The sequence below is a fragment of the Leishmania major genome, chromosome 16 (assembly GCF_000002725.2).
Source record: "Leishmania major strain Friedlin complete genome, chromosome 16".
Taxonomy (NCBI): Eukaryota; Euglenozoa; class Kinetoplastea; order Trypanosomatida; family Trypanosomatidae; genus Leishmania; species Leishmania major.
The window spans coordinates 557,490-575,000 of NC_007257.2; the positions used below are offsets into that span (position 1 = coordinate 557,490).

Consider the following 17,511-nt stretch of genomic DNA (forward strand, 5'->3'; position numbering starts at 1 on the left):
CCAAGTCACAAACTCGTCCATGAAGCAGCCAAGGCAACAACGAAAACCAAGACGTCGGAGCGCCTTGGGGGAAGGGGGAGGGGAGGGTGCAGAGTGCAACCTGCGCACGCGCACGCGCTGTCTTTTTTTTTTCAGGCAAAGTTCTTCTCAATGACATCGCGCAAGATCTGCGGGTCCTGGCCCACCTTGACGAGCGCCGTTCCGACGCGAGGCCGCTCACCGACCATGATGGCCGAGCTGATGGAGTTCAGCTCGTCGCCGATGCCACGCGTCAGGGCCGTGTGCAGGAAGCGCTTGGACGACGCGAACGTCATCTGGAAGAGCGGGCTGGCGCTATGGGAGATGACGCCGGTGAAGTTGTAGTTCTCCCACACGCCACGGTGGGTCGCTGCGTCGGCGATGAGGGTGAGGTGGTGGTAGTCGACGGAGTAGCGCTTGAAAAGCTTCTCCAGCTCATCGAAGAGAGCTGTGTAGCCACTTTCCACGCCGAAGGAGGTGCACATGTCGCGGATGTCGGTGGACCGCGCCTTCTGCAGCTTGATGGCGCGTGCGCGGACGGTGAAGAGGGCGAGGAACGCCGTCACACTGCGGATCGTCGCCGAACTGCCCTGGAACACCATCTCTCCACTCGTCGGGTCCTCAGCCTTGCGAGTGTACGTGACGGAGTCGAACTGCGTGAGCCACGACGGGAACGTCTGCTGCGCCAGGGCACTCTCGAGCACATCCGGGATGACGGTGACCACCTGGTCCGACGTCTGTATCGACACGTTCACTACAAAGAGATCCTCCGGTAGTGGCACGACCCCGTCGCGGGTGGCCGCCTCCCGCAGCAGCGGCGCGATTTCTACCCGGTACTTCTTGTTGCCGTACATGACGCACACCGTAGGAAAGCAGTCGTAGCTCACCTTGCCGGACGCCGCGGCAGCCGCCTCGCTGTTGGTGCCGCCGTTGCTGGAGCTCTTCCAGAACAATCCATTGACGTCCTCATCATCCTCCTCGTTGTCGTCTTCCTCTGCTCGAGACTTCTTGCGCAGGGGGCTGTTGCCTTTGCCGCCCTTGCGCCGCCGCGAGCTGTCCGCCGCGTCCACTGCCTCGTCGTAATCATCCTCGTCACTGCCGCTGCTGCCGCCGTTGTCGTCCCTTTCCGGGATCATGTCGTCACGTCCAAGCTCGCTGCCGGCGACGGACGGCGCCGAGGCGGCCCCGAGCGCCGGTGTGTTCATCTGCGTGGACCGCTCGTCCATGTCGTCCTCGTTGTCACTCATGCCGCCGCCGGCCGCGGCGGTGCCGTCGTCCATCTGGGAAGACGGGTCTTGCGTTGTCCCACGCAGCGGCCCGCCGGCGCCTTCGCGCTCGTCCTTCGAGCGACCCCGCAGCGCCGTCACCACCTGCCGTGCAAAGTTCTTCAGAGTCTGCGTAAAGGACTGAAGGTGCTCGGCTGTCGACATGCACATGGCGTGCTGCTTTTGCATAAGCAGCGTCTTCGAGAAGAGAAGTGCCACCGTCACCTGTGTGCCCTCAGCGCTGCGGGTGACACGATAGTGGTACCCCGGCGTCGTCTGCGCCCTCGCCGCTGCGCCGCTGTCCGCACCCGCTGTGACAGCAGCAGGTACGCGGGCCATGCAGTCCGTCAACCGCGTCGCTACGCCGGCCTGCAGAATGCGCGAGATTGCCTCCTCGTCCACCTCCGTCGCCTTCTCCACCGGCACCACAATGGCCACCTTCTGCACAGACGCGTAGATGAGCAGCTCACGCAGGCGCGGGATTCCCTCCGTCACGTGCGTCACGGTTGACCCGGCGCTGTGGAAAGTGTTGAGCGTCATCTGCGTTGACGGCTCACCGGCGGCCTGCGCCGCCAGGAGGCCAACTGGCTCTCCAGCGTCGCAGTACGCCCGCACCCGCCGCCGCGTCGTGAGCTCCGTCATCACGTCGCGGTAGTACCGGATGCTCTCCTCGCGCTTCTCGCGCAGCTTCTCGTTCAGGACGCCGTTCTTGACCCACCGCGCGACTTGCGAAACCTTCTTGAAGAGAGGATACTGCGCCTTGGTCTCCAGGTACGTGCCAAGGCTCGCCTTGCAGTGGGCGGGGAGTGGGTCGCGCTGTGCCTCCGCCTCGAGCAACGCACGCTGCGCCGCACGCATCGCCGCGGCCGCCTCGTGGGCGCGCTCGCGCTTGCCCTGGCTGTTGCGCGACGCCGCCTCCTCGGCCGCTTCCTCGCCCGTCACCACGCCGGTGTTCACGTTCATCTTTCGACCGAGGTCGATGCAGTTGTCCTTGACTACCTCCCACGCCTGCAGGGACGAGGTCCGCATCGGGTCGAGCCCGTCGCCGCCGTAGAGGAACTGGATGACGCTGCCGTTGGCGTCGCGCACGGAGTGGTCCCACTGCACGACGAGGCTCTCCAGGCCTTTGACTAGGCACCGCTGCAGGTGACCAGAGCGGGAAGTCTTGACGGCCGTGTCGATGAGCCCATCACGGCCGGCCATGGCGTGAAAGGTGTACTCTGCCGGTCGAATACCGGAGGTAAAGCGGCCGATCGCGTAGCCCAGCGAGCGGGCTCGCTTCTCCGCGACGAAAAACGGCGGCAGCGTCTTGCCCGAGTTCATGCGCTTCACCCGACGTCCGTCGAAGAGCTGCTGGCCGAGACCGAGCGACATCTGAATCGCGTTCGTGTTGCTGCCCTTCGCACCGGACATGGTCATGGTGAGCAGCTGATTGTGTGGAAAAGGCCGCAGCATGCGCCCCGGCACGAATTCTTTCTGGAGGCTTGTCGCCATCCCCATGATCACGGGCATCACCCTCGCCTCGTCGTCGGGGAGGTTGAGCGGCGCGCTGTCCAGCTCGCGCAGCAGCGCCGTACGCCGCTCTTCCTGCAAGAGGATCATGTCATCCATGCCAATGGAGAAGCCTTCGCGCTGCAGGCTCATCGACAACACGCGACCGAGCGCGCCGAAGAGCTCGCCAACCATGTGCGGCCCGTAGATTTCGTGAATGACGTGCACGACGGAGAGGTTGCTGGAGCCGAGCTGGTTCTTGCATAGGATGCCGGTGATGAGCTCGCTCTCAAAGAACTGCACGTGATCGTCCTCCATGCACTTGCGTGACGCAGTGACTAGCTCGCCGGTGTGGGGGTCGGTGGTGGTGTAGGTGCTCGGCTGGATGAGGGAGGTGCCGTGCATGCTGACGCCGTTACTCCTGGGCGCGCCGCCACGACTCTCCACCACGCCGGTCACGTAGTGCACAATCACGGAGATGAGCTGCTTGCCCGTCCATAGCGGACGCGGCTTTAGCACCGCAGGCACCGGAATCAGCTCCGTTAGCGTTGCGAGCGCGCTGAGCGGCTTGCCCTGCTTCTGCATGTACGGCGCGATGCCGTTGTACACAAACTGCACAAAGGTGTGATGCGGCAGGAAATTGTCGCGGAGCGTCAGCAACACGCCGGCGACCACGTGATCCTGAATGAAGCCGCGAATCGGCTTGCCGGACGTCGGGACGAGGTAGTTGAGGTTGGCGTCCATCAGGCACTCGAGCTCCGCCTTTGCCTCCAGGCTCTGCACAACGTGAATGTTCATCTCATCACCGTCGAAGTCGGCGTTGTACGAGCTGCCGTTGACGTAGTGGAAGCGGAGCGTCTTCAGCCCGGACAGCACCTTGGCGCGATACGCCATCATGGATACCTTGTGCAGGGTCGGCTGGCGATTGAAGATGAGGTGGTCGCCATCGAGGATGTGCCGGTGGACCGTGAGGGACCCGTTCTGCGCCATCGCGAAGTACTTCATGGCGTGCTGCCGCCGAATCAGCTCCGGCACGTGCAAGTCCACGAAGCGCGTCTCGCCGCTCGGCAGGCCAATTTCTAGGTGTGTGGCGCCCGGGTACACATCCGGGCCGTTCATGACACACCGCTTAAGGAACATCATGCGCGCTGGCGAGTAGCTGCTCACCAGCTCCGGGAATGTCAGCGCGCGGGCGAAGGGGCGGGGCAGCAGCACCTCGTTCGGCTCCACCAGGTAATCGGGTGAGATGACGCTACGACACGCCTGGTTCACACGCTTGCCCATCATGTGCATGCGGAACAGGCCCTCTTTCTTCGCAAAGCCCTCCAGCACATCCGTGTACACCTCCGTCACTTTGGCCTGCAGGTTCCGCAGGTTGTGCTCCTGCGCGATCTCTTGCGCTGCGCTGACGAGGTTGCGCTCTGGGGTCGAGTTGTTCGCGAGGACGTAGTACGCCTCGATCTGCTCGACGAACTCGAGCACGTCAGACAGGGCACGTGTGCCGGTATCGGGGATGATGCCGCCGGACTCGGAGATCTGCACGCCCGAGGACAGGCGCAGGGGCAGCGGCGGCACGAGCAGCTTGTCCACAAAGAAGACCTTGTAGTAGTACATCGACGGGAGCGAGCAGGCGTACGGCATGTGTAGGGTGGCCTCACCGAGATGCGGGAAGAGAGCCGCGAGAATGGCGGACTCGCGCTGGCACAGCTGCTTGATGTGTTCTCGCACCCACGACGTGCGGAAGTACGTGTGACTGCGGCCCTGGCGACGGTTCATCTCCTCCCATTCCCGCAGCTGCGCCGTCGTCACCCCGCCGTTCGCCACGTTGAAGTCGGCGTTCTTCTTGTTGAAGAAGAAGAAGAGATGACCGTTCTTCGTCGTGATGCGAGGCGAGATCCCTTGGCAGTGCGAGCACACGTTGCCAAACTCGCGGAAGCTGCGCAGCGCCTGCTTGCAGATCTCATTGCGGACGTCGAGGACCGGCTTGCGGAAGCCGTCATCGCTGCCATCCACGTGCGTCAACGCGCCAGCAGCGCCGGCGTCCCCATTGGCGTTGCCGTGCGCACCCGCCTCGCCTGACGTGACCCCCGGCAGAGGCGGTGCAGCGGCTCCGCGGCGGCGCAGCAGCGTATCGACGTGATCCAGCATGAGAGGGATGTCGTTGATGACGGTCTCGTTGGCGTCACGACGGCGTCGACTGCGCATGTCCTGCCCGTGTGCGTTCGCCACCATGTCGAGGAACCGCAGCGCCTCGCCAATCAACCCGGAATCGACGAGGCGCAGTGCCTGCTGGTAGCGCGTCACGTCAAACTCAGGTACACGGAAGCGGTGGCAGAAGAAGCACTCGGCTTGCAGCAGCTGCTCCACCTCCTGGGCAAGGTGCGGGTTAATGACGCTGAGGCGCTCCTGTGACCGGTTCGGGTCGTTCGGGTAGCGACGCGGCATACTGATGTACCCGTAGTGGCCCTGACAGCGCTCGTTGCCGTATTTGGAGTTGAGCGTGTTACAACACGTCGAGCACGCTTGCGGAGGGAACGTGCGTGCGTCGAAATTTCCCATGCGTGTGTCGTAGAACGTGGCGTGCGTGCCATCGCGCCGCACAGCTGGTGTCCATGGCGCCAGCCGATCCTCTTGCCCGCAGCGCACGCGCACCTCCACAAAGGCGAGGCGCGCCATGTCCTCAGAGGTCATGAGGGAGAGGGAGACGCCGCTCTTGCGCTCGTGGACGGTGCGCGTGCGCAGGTCGCCCACGTACGCATGGAAAGGGAAGGCGGTGGTGAGGGACATCTGGCAGTGGAGGAGCAGGAGGAGGCTCCTGTCGATACGCCTCGCTTAATAGTTAATACTGTTTTCTGTTTCTCCCGTCGATTAGTCGCTTGTTTAGAGGAGATGCGCACGCACGCGCGCAGAGAGCGAGCGCGAGCGCGAGAGACAACAAGACGTGAAGCAGCAATGCACTTCGCCACTCACCCGCACACTACTGTCTCGTGCGCGTGTGCGTGTGGTGCGTGCGTGCGGGTGTTATGAAGGGAGGCCCATGCCAGAGAAGGGGGTTTTGGAGGGAGGGAGAGGGCGAGGTAGCGCAGCATGGTTTCAGGGATGCAAGGAGACACTGCCCGCGCAGGCCAACATATGACCACCAAGAGACGCGAGGGTGCGAGGCACGCGCTCGGTGGCGAAGTGTGCCCCCGTCCGCCAAGACGTCGGCGACGAGCAGGGGGTAGGGGCTGCGAGGGAACGATACGATGGAGAGAGGGGGAGGGGGGCTGTGAGGGTGGTGATGGTGGTGGGGTTGAGCGTGTGATCCAACACCCGCCCATCAACGCACATTGGCATACGCACTCGCGCCGCAAAGTAGCGTAAAACACTGTGCCAGCCGTGTCTTCATCTCGACGCTCCCCCCATTCCTCCCCCTCCCTCCCTGGCCACGCTTGCCGTCGCACCATGCCCCGCCAACCCACAGCGATGGCATGCGTTGCATGACGGCGACCCTCTCCCCACTCCGCAGCCTTACTTTGGTGTACCTTGGCTACACGACAGACAAGTTCACAGGCGTGCATACGCGCCTGCAACATACAGAACAGTCGGCGTCCCTGAAGACGTAAAACAAGCAGAGCGATCTGCCCACGTGCCATCGACGCCCCGGGCACGCACAGCATCACGCACACCAGCACGCACAATAAAAAAAACGGAGATCCGCGCGGAGAGCCACGGACTCAACGCCACTCATGAAGACGCTCGCAGAGATGCATGCCCCACAAGATTACCAACACCACACGTCTCATTAAACATCACAGGGTGTCGATCAAGATGCGGACGTGGAGGAAGTTGGATGAAGGGGAGCTTAGAGGGACGGCAAAGGACTGAGAGGGAGGGCTACGCTCGACGGGGCAGGGGGTGGAGAAGAAGTGATTTCGACGACAAGGGTGACACGAGCAAGGTCTCCTCACCTTTTTCTACCTTCCTCTGCACGTGAATGGTTTCAACAGCCGATACAAGATGAGCAAGCGAAGGTGCAGCGGACCAACAGAGACATGCGCATCACGCACCCGGACACGCCTCCCGTCGTTCGCACACCCCACACGCGTGCCCAAGGACACTGTGGGCGAGAGGGACGACAGCCCACATCAGAAGTACATGCCGCCAGATCGCACAAAGCCTCCACACAGCCCGCCCTGATACCTTCCTCTTGACAACTCGCCGCGAGGCACCACACCACTCACCTACCATCTCTAGCGCCACCCTTCTCTCCCTTGCACATGGAACCTCCCCGCCCTTCTCTTCTTTCATCAGAGAGAGAGAGAGAGGCCAAGCGACTCGCACCACGTGCGACTCTTTCCTTCGCTAGCTATAAACAGCGGGTGGGGAGAATCACACCACCCGCAAGCACACACACACACACACACACACACACACCACCACCAGCATCACTGCAAACACACACACACACACACACACACACACCACCACCAGCATCACTGCAAACACACACACACACACACACACCACCACCAGCATCACTGCACACACACACACACCACCACCACCAGCATCACTGCACACACATACACACACACACACACACACACACACACACACACACACCATCACCAGCATCACTGCACACACATACACACACACACACACACACACACACACACACCACCACCAGCATCACTGCAAACACACACACACACACACACACACACACCACCACCAGCATCACTGCAAACACACACACACACACACACACACCACCACCAGCATCACTGCACACACACACACACCACCACCACCAGCATCACTGCACACACATACACACACACACACACACACACACACACACACACACACCATCACCAGCATCACTGCACACACATACACACACACACACACACACACACACACAGAAGGAGCAGCGAGACAAATAAAGCGGGCCATAGCGGAAAGGCAAAGGAAGGCGCCGCACATCCTTCCAAGACGGAGGCGACGGCGGAGGTGAGACGACGAGTGCGTGGGAGTTGTGGGCGATGGGCACCGAGCAATGCATGCCGCGATAGCTGCCATCCTCTTTCCCGCCAAGAAAAAGGACGCACACGCGTCGCGTCTGTCTCAGCGCACCTCTCCGTGCGCTCTGCAGCGCCGTCCATCCGCCATTACAGTCCGATCTCTCCATCTCTGCGAGTTTTCCCTTTTCTTTAGTAGTCCGCACCCTCGAGCATCGCCCATGAGGGGTAGCGGTAGCCGCCAAGCGCATCCTTGAGGGCGATGGCAACACTGATGCACAGCTCATCCTGGTGCGTCGCGGACACCACCTGCACGCCCTTAGGGAGGTGGAAGTCGTGAGGCAGTCGCATGGAGCGCTCCTCGTGGATGGAGATGCTCTTGCGGCGGTTGGCCATGAGGGAGCCGGGCCAGACAGGGCAGGCGGTCGCCGGCAGCTGCAGAACGTTAAAGGCGGCGGTGTACTGGAACTGGAACGGGTTCCACAGCGGGAAGTGGTGGCGCGGCGCCGCCGACGGAAACGTCGGAGCGATAATGATGCCGTCGACGGCCAGGAGCGACTCCAGTCCCATCTTGAAGGGGAGCAGCTCCTCGTCGCAGCTGATCTTCAGCCATCGCGGCATCACCAGCTCCGCCGTCTCCAGTACACAGAGCGCGATGGCGGGCAGCGTGTGATGTGAGCGGCCGAATACCCAACGCACCGCCTCGGCCAACCAATTAACGCCTCCTACGTGGCCCTGTGACATGAACAGACTGAACTTCGCTTCCGTCGGGTCCTTGGTGAGCACCGACACCCACATGGGCAAGATGCGCGCAAACGACTGAAACTCCGGCGGCACGGCACCGCCGGTCGAGCGCGACGGCGTGCGGACGTTGACGTAGGCAACCTTGGCGTTGTAGCGTTCACGAAGCGCCTCTGCCGCCGTGTGCACGGCCTCGATCTGGCTCTCGGACACATGGATACCAGGGAGGCCGTAATCCTCTAGCGCGTAGACGCGCAGCGGGTGATGGTTGAGGTCAAGCACCTTCTTCAGCGGTGAGCACGGCGGGTAGACGACCGGGTCGAGCCGGAAGCCGCCACGTGCGGCCACCTCTGACAACGGGATGAGGTCCTCCGGAAAACGGCAGATAGGACCGGTAGCCATGTAGTGGTTCGCCGACGTCTTGGCACCAGGGTACTGGCCAGCGTTGGTAATGTAGTGCGGGCTTGCCTTGTGCCCATAGACGCCGTTGAAAAAGGCGGGCATGCGGATGGAGCCGCCAATGTCGCTGCCGAGACTGAAGGTTGAGAAGGCGGCGCCGGCAGCGGCCCCCTCGCCGCCGCTGCTGCCGCCCACGAGGCACCGAGTGTCGTAGGGGTTGCTGGTGATGCCGTACATGTAGTTGGAGCTCTCGTACCACATGCATAGCTCGCTGGTATTCGTGACGCCGAGGATGATGGCGCCGGCGTCCCGGAAGTTCTTCACGACGGGGCTGTCGACCTCGGAGATGATTCGACGGCGGTTCGGGTTGCCCGATGTGTTGGGGCAGCCGCGGCACTCCATGCACTCCTTGATGGTGCATGGCACGCCGAGCAGCCAGCTCGGCATCCGCTTCGGGTCCTTGTGCTCCCGCCACGCAGCCCAGACGTTTTCCGCCTCGACCGCTGCTTCCATGGCTTCGTCAAAGCAGTCGAACACCAACGCGTTGATGTACGGGTTCACGGCCTTGATATGCTCAATGAAGGTGCTGATGACCTCGACACAGCTGAGCTGCCCCTCACGGTACGCTTTACTCAGTTCCAGCGCGGAGAGCTGCTGACAGTACGCGATGCGCTGCTGAGGAATCTGCCGCGACGTGCGTGGGCCGGCCCGCATGAAGGCGCTCATCCACCAATTGCAGAGGGCGCACACAGCCACGCCGTACGTGATGAGGCCGAGAAGGTAGGCAAAGTGGTAGCTGAGCGCCGCGCCAGCGGCGATGGCGAGCCCCAGAAAGATCCTGTGCGCACTCATGACGAGCTGCAAGTGGAACGATGAGAAAAGATGCCGTCTAGGTGGCTACAGAAGCCCGGCCGCAGCCGCCACCACGGAAACGACAACGAAGAGGGAGCGAGGGGGGCGTACGTGGAGATGCACAGTGGCTGCTAAAGCTTGATGTGCGCTGCACAAACTCGTACCACGTGTTGCCTCTTCTGGTGTGTTTGTGTGTGTGTGTGTGTGTGCAACGTCGACGTGTGTGCGCGCGGAGATGAGCAGGGCAGTCAGATGCCGAAAGAAGCGAACACGCGAAGAGGGAAGGAGGCTTGTGTGTGCGTGTGGGGTGGGAGGAGGGAGGAGTGGGGGGGGTCGAAGAGGAGCCGGAACACAACATCCAGGGTGATAAACGGTGAGAGCGCGAACGGAGCGCGCCAGCGGGGTTGGGCGAGGAGGAGAACAGCGAAGAGGATTCGGATAGAGGAAGGAAAGTACGAGCGAAGAAGAGCAGGAGAGGGGAGGGAGGGGGCAGAAGGGTAACAGAAAGAATGAGATGGGCGGCACGATACAGATGGTCCCGTTCCTCACAAAGGGGACGCGGTGGTGGCGATGCGGCACACACACACACACCTGCGAAAACAAGTTGGCTACAACTCGCCGGCAGAACAAGTGGAGGGAGAGCGAGAGAGACCGTGAGGGAGGGAGTATGCAACAACAACAAGTGACGGAAAGAAGAAGGCGTAGGCGGGCGGATGTCCCTTTCGTGCTGGGGTGGGATTGGGTGATGACGAGACGGAGTGTGTGCGGCCGGCTTCCTCCCTCCCTCCTCCCGGTTGATGCGGCCGGAGGGTTCGATAGAGAGACCGAGGGAGAGAGAGGGCGTGGGCAGACGAAGACCGGGCTGGCTGTCACTTTAGGTGTATGTGTGCACGTGGGCGGAGGGGAGGGGACCAAGGGGGAGGAAAGACGAAAGAAACATATATCAGGGCGCACCAGACGATCCCAGGCGGCGTCAGGCCCTCTGGCAGATAACGGGCGGTTGCTGATGTGTGTGTGTGTGTGTGCGGGTGGTGGTGGCGGTGATGGAGGGTGAAGACAAGATGTCTGCGAAGGAGAAGAGCGGCAGAAGGCGACGCTGTGGCTCGATGATTGGAAGAAGGGGAAGGAGGCATACAGCACTGGACACGGTCGCTCAACCGCCGTGTGTGTGTGTGTGGAGGGGGAGCAGAAAGCCCATAACGGCCGCCGTATCGTATGAGACAGCGGGTGCATGACGTCGCGCACAGGAGAGTGTTGGCTTTGTTTCTCTATTTCGGACACCGCTACCGAGTCGCGCACAGACTTGCACCCGTATCAGGAGACGGCGTGCGTGTGGAGAGCCGTGGCTCCAGCTCTACTCATAGCGCAACAGTGGCGATTTTCATGTGTTGCTTGTTGCTCTCTTTCACAGCCGGGACCTTCCTGGGTGTCTGCAGGGATGCACTCTGTCAGCGCTCGCATAGAAGCAGGCACGCATCAACATGCGCGTTGGGGCACCACGCAGCAAAGAGACGGCGGAGTGGCGAGAAACGATCAAGACAAAAAGCCGCGCAGATGCGTCGCCACCTCCCGTGAGCACCACAACACTACGAGAGAGGCCCCCCCCTCCGAAAACACACACACACACACACACACACAAACACGAAGCAACACCCACACGGGAAGAGCGCGAGTTCCGAAAGAACCGAAGAAAGGCGAGAAGAATGGAGACATTAATTAGGCAGTTCCCACCCACCCACACCCACACCACGCCTCCGACGGAGACACACAAACAAAACGACGACGCACAACAACGACAGTTAGGCTCACGGAAAAATGGGAATGGGGAAAGATTAGCAAGAGTGAGATGGAAGTACGTGTGTGTGTGTGTGTGTGTGTGTGTGATGCATATGTGCGTATGTGTCAGGGGGTTACCACTCACAACGACGGCCATCCAAGACGAAGCGAAGTTAACAGGGAGGGTGGAGTGGGGGAGAGGGACGACAGAGAGGACACGCTGACACGATGATGGCCATAATGCTAGCAAAGCGGCAGCAGAGGACGAGCGAGAGAAAAGGGAAGGGGCGGGGACAAGCACACACACACACACACACACACACACAGGGAGAGAGGAGCGAGGAGGTGGTGGAGGAGGGGGCCGGGGCGTCTGTGGAAAACTCACGTGACAAGGAACGATCTGTCGACGTACTGAGAGTCGAGTGCTGTGCTCCCGACCATTCACCCATCCATTGCTTTTCTCCCTCTCGGTTCCGCCCTGTTTGATCCATGCACCACTTGCCACGTTCCTTACACCATCAACGCCGGCGTCTCCCTCTCGGTCTCGCCGCTGGTGAGCACGATCGGTCCCAGACCCGGCTGACGGCGATGCAGCCCCTTCACATGCTTAAAGGGGATGGCGAGCAAATTCAGCCCGCGCATGGTGACTTCGCCGTCTTTGTAGACGCGCTGCTCGACAGCAGCCTGCAGCAGCAAGTCACCACTGCCCTCGTAGGCGATGAGGGTACCGACGATGACGCGGCCGTCCGTCAGCTCAACGCGCAGCTCGCGACCGAGGAACGGGTGTCCCTCTGCGGCCTCAGCATCAGAAGCGTGTCGGTTGCCGTTGGCTGCCATGACAGACCCAGTGGGTATGTATGCCTGACTGTATGGGAAGGCTGGGGTATGAGGATGGCACTCTAGGGTACTTGACGCACAGATGTCGCAGCGAGCGGTGGGTACGTCTGGATGTCACTCGTGGTCTGCTGTCGGCGCGCGCGCTACGGAGAGTCGCGAATGCCGGTTGCTTTTCCTTCTTTTGTTCGTTCCGGCGGAGGAAGACCGCGAGGGCCCGTGGCAGAGGGAAGGGGGTGCGTGCAGAGGGGTCGACATGGGCGTATGTGTTGGTGTGCACGATATGGAGGAGAGGAACACACCATCGAAGGGAAGATAGAGAGGAGGGGGGAGGGAGAGTGGCTTTACCTGGTGTGCTAGAAAGCATGGGAGTGAGAGGAGATGAGAGAGAGAGAGAGAGAGAGGCGGTCGCTCTTTGGCGCTTCGCGGCGATCCGTGTGTGGCACACCCGTATGCGCAGTTGCGGTCGGGCCTTAACCGAAATCAGTAGTTGATGTTTCGCCACCGAGTCCTTTATACTCCTTCCTGACATCCGCTCGCACGTGCAAGGGCCAGCGGGTTGGGAAGAATACGTACATCAGAGTCAAAGACGCGTTCGCGCGCCCCTCTCATTCATGACCGCTTCCGTTCGGTGGTTGCCTGATTGCTTCTCTCGGCAGTACGGCAGAGTCGCGCTGAGATCTATTCCTGCTCCCGCACGGACACCCATGTCCCGGGCTTTCGCTGCGCCCCCCCCCTCCCCCCACACACATTTCACTTTCTATCTGACACCGAGCCCGCGAGGGAGGGCACCTCCTCCCGATCCGAAAACGTCCTTCCCCACTGTCCCCTACTCTCGCACAACGCACGTATCAAGGATATCTACAACGCCATCGAACACAGAGGGAGAAAAAAGGCATACATGTATATATATATATAGATATATATATATATGTATGTATGTATGTATGCGTGTGTGTGTGTATGTATAGATAGATAGCGGGGGCCAACGTCGAGGCTCAGCATCCGTCCCCTCCTAAAGAGACAAAAACGGATTAATCAGGAAGGAACGCTTCACACAGTCAGCGAAGGGGAGAGGGGGAGGTCTGTGGCACGTGCACGCAGAATTGCACGTACACGTGGACAGAAGAAAGACGGTGGGGGGAGGGAGGGAGGAAGGGACAAAGAAGAGAGTCACGGTAAGGTGGTGGAGAGGGTTGAAGGACATGATCCAGCAAACACAAAAGGAGGAGAGAGGAGTGAAAGGCAGAAAAGATGGGTGATGGGGTGAGTGAGGTACCGGCTGCACGTAAAAACATACACGCTGTACAAGAATGAGGGATTAATTGCACAGTCAGTCCACGCAAAACCATGCACACAGGCGACCCTGCGGGCTCGCGACGTTTCGATATCACGAAATCCACCAATAAATAAAACGATGGATCGCAGAACAGAGGGGGAGAGGGGAAAGGTCGCACGCGCACAAGCACAACGGAGAGGCAGAGAATAGCGATGCTACGTCGTCGAAGGCGCTTCGGTCTGTGTCTGAGTGCCGCATCTCTTTACTCCTCGTATTATCCTCTGCTGCGCAGCTCACTTCTTCTTGGACTGCTCCAGGCGGCGCAGCATCATTGACCGCAGCCAGTCCATCCCCTCGTGAATGCCCTCGCCTCGTAGTGCGTTGGAGGTGAAGATGTTCATGGGATGATCACCCATGAGGCTATTCAGCTGCAGGATCTGCGTCAGCTCCATCGGCGTCTTGGCTCCTGCGAGGTCCATCTTGTTGGCAAAGAAAACAAACGGCACTGTGCACGCCTTGAGGTCCGCGTGGTTCAGCATCTGCTCCAGCTCGTCCTTCACGACGCACAGGCGGAGGGCATCGCTGCTGTCGATCACGAACACGACGCCGTCGATGTTGCTGTAGTAGCTCTCCCACAGTCCGCGGAACTTCTGCGCGCCGCTCATGTCGAACGCCGTAATATACACATTTCCCTTCTTGAAGCTATCCACGTTGTACCCCACGGTGGCCGCGATGTTCTCGGAGCGCTGGTTCTCCGGCTTCATAAAGTTGATGATGGTGGTTTTACCGCTGTTGTCCAGCCCGCATATGATGATGTTTAGCTTCGTCTTCGCTTGCCCCATCTTCCGCCCAGAGCTGCTGCGCCACACACGACAAAAGAAAAGAAAAGAGATGCGTAGGTCACACGGATTCCCTCACAGGGAGAGAAGCGCTTGAATGGACGCTATGCTGGTAAGAGTGCTTGTATTCGTGCGCACCGTCCTGGATGTACGATGGTGTCTACTGGCAGTGGATCTGTACAGGTATGCAACGAGAATAACAAGCACCTGAGGACGGTGATGCTCATGTGAGTGGGAGAGAGAGAGAGAGAGAGAGATGCGGTGGTGCGAGAGGGATAGATTGGCAGGGCGCGCCCTGACAAGAAGAAAGTGACGCGCTTGAAAGCGCCCCTCTACACGACGAGATAGAGAAGGAAAGACGCACATGTGGACGCACCCCTGTGATCTTGTGGTTTTACGCACGCTCAAGGAGCGGCGAGAAGCAGCAGAAGAGAAAACACGGTGCTGCGCCGATCATGCATGTGCACCACTATACACAGCCGCATGCACGCGACACGACACTCATGCACTTGTAGAACTGCGCCGGCCAACTGACTTCACTGAGAGTGAAGGTGGCGAGAGTTTCATTTTTTTTTCCTTTTCAACGTGTCCAGTTCTCGGCTATACAACATGAGCTGTACGCCACTCGACAACCACTCGGGCCTGCCACAGGTCCCTCATCGCCTGGTGCAGTGCAGCGCTAGACACACGCGTGCTACAGCAACGCAACGACTCAGTCAGCTCACCAAGGCCTCTGCTTCAGACTCTACCCACCCGCCCCCGCATCACAGCCGCTTGCATCCTGCCAGTCGCCACCCCTGGTGCATGCATCTCGGGGTGGCTCTCAGGCTCCGCATCACCAGCAAGGGCAGTGTGAGGGCCGGGTGCGACGCGTCCGAGTCACGCTGGCACCCCGCCCTTCGCATGGACGGCACTAGCGCGTCCACTGCCGCAGGTCTCTCTGACCTGCAACCCCATCCAGGATCTGACACGGCCGACATCAGTAGCGATAGGTCGCTCTAACTCCGCTACGGCACAGGTGCCTGAGCCCCGTCACCACCCGCAGAAGCGGTGCTGTACTTGGCAGGGGATAGAGGGGGGGGGAGGAGTGTGGGAAGGTGCTTGCTCGGCTTCTCTCCAATCATCAGGTCACAACGAGGAAAGAAACACTTTCTTTGTTTGCTTTCAGCATGTTACTCACTCATGTACAGGTCAGCAAGTAGACGCACCACCACACGTTCATCTACCGCTCCTCGCACCACAGATGCAGACTGGTCGTCTAGGGCGAACCGTCCTGCCGTTGATTCGGGCCAGGCGCCTAGACGGCTCTTCCTGCCCTTCCACGTGCCTCCCTCGCACACGTGCTGCGCGGTCGGCGCCAGACGGACCTGGGTGAACTGCACGCCTTGGCCCAAGCGCCGCCGCGACCAGCGTCCTGCTCGAGGGCGGAGACGATGGGCGTCTGTCGTGCGGGTGGTAGGGGATGAGTCCAGGTGCATACCGCACGAGCCCAGGGCCCTATGATAGATACCCTGTGCACGGCCTGTATCCCATGCCTCCCTCTCTGTCGCTTCAAACCGCGGCATTGCATTGTGTGGTGTGGAGACTCTTCACATCGACATCTGGAGGACTCGATGGTGTAGCTTGGGGTGCTCTCGTCATATTTCTGGCATCGCTGCCTCATCAGCCCACCCTGGTCGGATACAGTGCATGCAGCATGCTCTTCGCAGACCTGCGCTGTGGGGCTCATTGGCGTGGACCTCGTTGCGCCCCTCTCGGTTCTCCCTCTTGCCCTGCTGGCCTCTCTGGATGCATTGTTTCGATGTGGCACACCATGCCCGCCATGCACGAGAGCGCGTGCGCACAGCGCTCACATGCCTGCGTCCTGGGGTCTGCCTCGGGGCGGCGTTGCCGACTGAGGGATTCGCTGCCTTCATCTGCCATTTCCGCCGGTGCCATGGTGGGGTGTATCTGGATGGCGTGCCCGCATGCGCCGCGGCACGTGGAACGCTGCTCTAAGCCTGTGGCGGCATGAGGCACTGCACCTTCTCCTGGACACGCTCGGCTGTTCACAGGTGCGGGGTGTGTCCAGCAGAAGAGATCCGTGTCGAGCGCCATGAGGAGAAGGAGCAGGTCCGTTACAACATTCACAGCTGTTTTTTTTCGGTGCCTTGGGTCATGGACTTGTCCTCGCAGCAGGTGAAGCCCAAGCACCTCCCCCTGCTCCACAGTCAGCGAGTCCACTACAGGGATGAGAAAGGGGTCTAGGGGACTGATCCTTATGGGACTCCGCTTGCACACATCGCCATCTTAAACCTCTTCTCGCGGAAGCGAGCAGAGACGCGACGACAGGCTGACAAGTCCACGAACCCGGCGAGCAAGGCACGGGGCCACATTGAACGCCTTCAGCGCCGTGATGAAAACGCCGTGATCGACCGACTCGACCGTGCGAGCCCGAGAGTCCGCAAGCACTGCGCCTGCCTTCGTACCCCTAGCTGGTACTTGTCTTCCAGATAGTCGCGCCGTAGTCACGAGGCAATTCGCTCGAGTGGCTTGCGTAGATGGCTGGTCAGGGTCACAGAGACGGTAGGATTGCGGGATCATCATTGAGTTTGTGCAGCCTCAGCAAGGGCCCACAGCAAGCCCCTCTTTCCACGCAGTAGGGATGCGGCCGGTGGAGACGCTCTAGTTGTGGATGCTCGGCAGCGCTCTCTTGCCATGCATGGGGAGGTGCGTGACGCGTTTACGGTCAGGTTTGTCGATGCGCGGGGTGGGGCCGCCGTGGACGTCATGGAGAGCCACCTCGAGCTCACCCATCGCAAACGGTTTGAGGGGCGTCGTGCTGCGTCTCTATGGGAGCGAGAAAAAGGAATACAGTGAGAAGAGTGAGCCGCTACCGCCGCCACACGCGGGCGCCATGGATGCTGCGCGGCCGCCGTGGAGGTAAGCTCCAGGGACGGGGAGAAGGCTCGCGCGCCAACCTGTACGCGCACGCTTCAGCGCACACTGAAACTCCCACTCGGCTGTAGCGG

General features: G+C 60.7%; 4 protein-coding genes across 4 annotated transcripts; all 4 read right to left on the reverse strand.

Annotated features, from left to right (window-relative positions):
- Positions 1-131: 131 nt before the first annotated feature.
- On the reverse strand, positions 132-5,561 carry LMJF_16_1350 (putative DNA-directed rna polymerase I largest subunit; the record flags this gene model as incomplete). Its single annotated transcript, XM_001682164.1, has 1 exon — positions 132-5,561. One exon carries the CDS (start codon positions 5,559-5,561, stop codon positions 132-134), a length of 5,430 nt encoding a protein of 1,809 aa, XP_001682216.1.
- Positions 5,562-7,972: 2,411 nt separating this feature from the next.
- On the reverse strand, positions 7,973-9,772 carry LMJF_16_1360 (conserved hypothetical protein; the record flags this gene model as incomplete). The annotated part of the gene is made up of 1 exon (XM_001682165.1): positions 7,973-9,772. The coding sequence occupies one exon, from the start codon at positions 9,770-9,772 to the stop codon at positions 7,973-7,975; it is 1,800 nt and encodes a 599-aa protein (XP_001682217.1).
- Positions 9,773-12,058: 2,286 nt separating this feature from the next.
- Positions 12,059-12,385, reverse strand: LMJF_16_1370 (conserved hypothetical protein; the record flags this gene model as incomplete). The annotated part of the gene is made up of 1 exon (XM_001682166.1): positions 12,059-12,385. One exon carries the CDS (start codon positions 12,383-12,385, stop codon positions 12,059-12,061), a length of 327 nt encoding a protein of 108 aa, XP_001682218.1.
- A 1,569-nt stretch (positions 12,386-13,954) lies between these two features.
- Positions 13,955-14,503, reverse strand: LMJF_16_1380 (putative small GTPase; the record flags this gene model as incomplete). The annotated part of the gene is made up of 1 exon (XM_001682167.1): positions 13,955-14,503. One exon carries the CDS (start codon positions 14,501-14,503, stop codon positions 13,955-13,957), a length of 549 nt encoding a protein of 182 aa, XP_001682219.1.
- Positions 14,504-17,511: the final 3,008 nt, after the last annotated feature.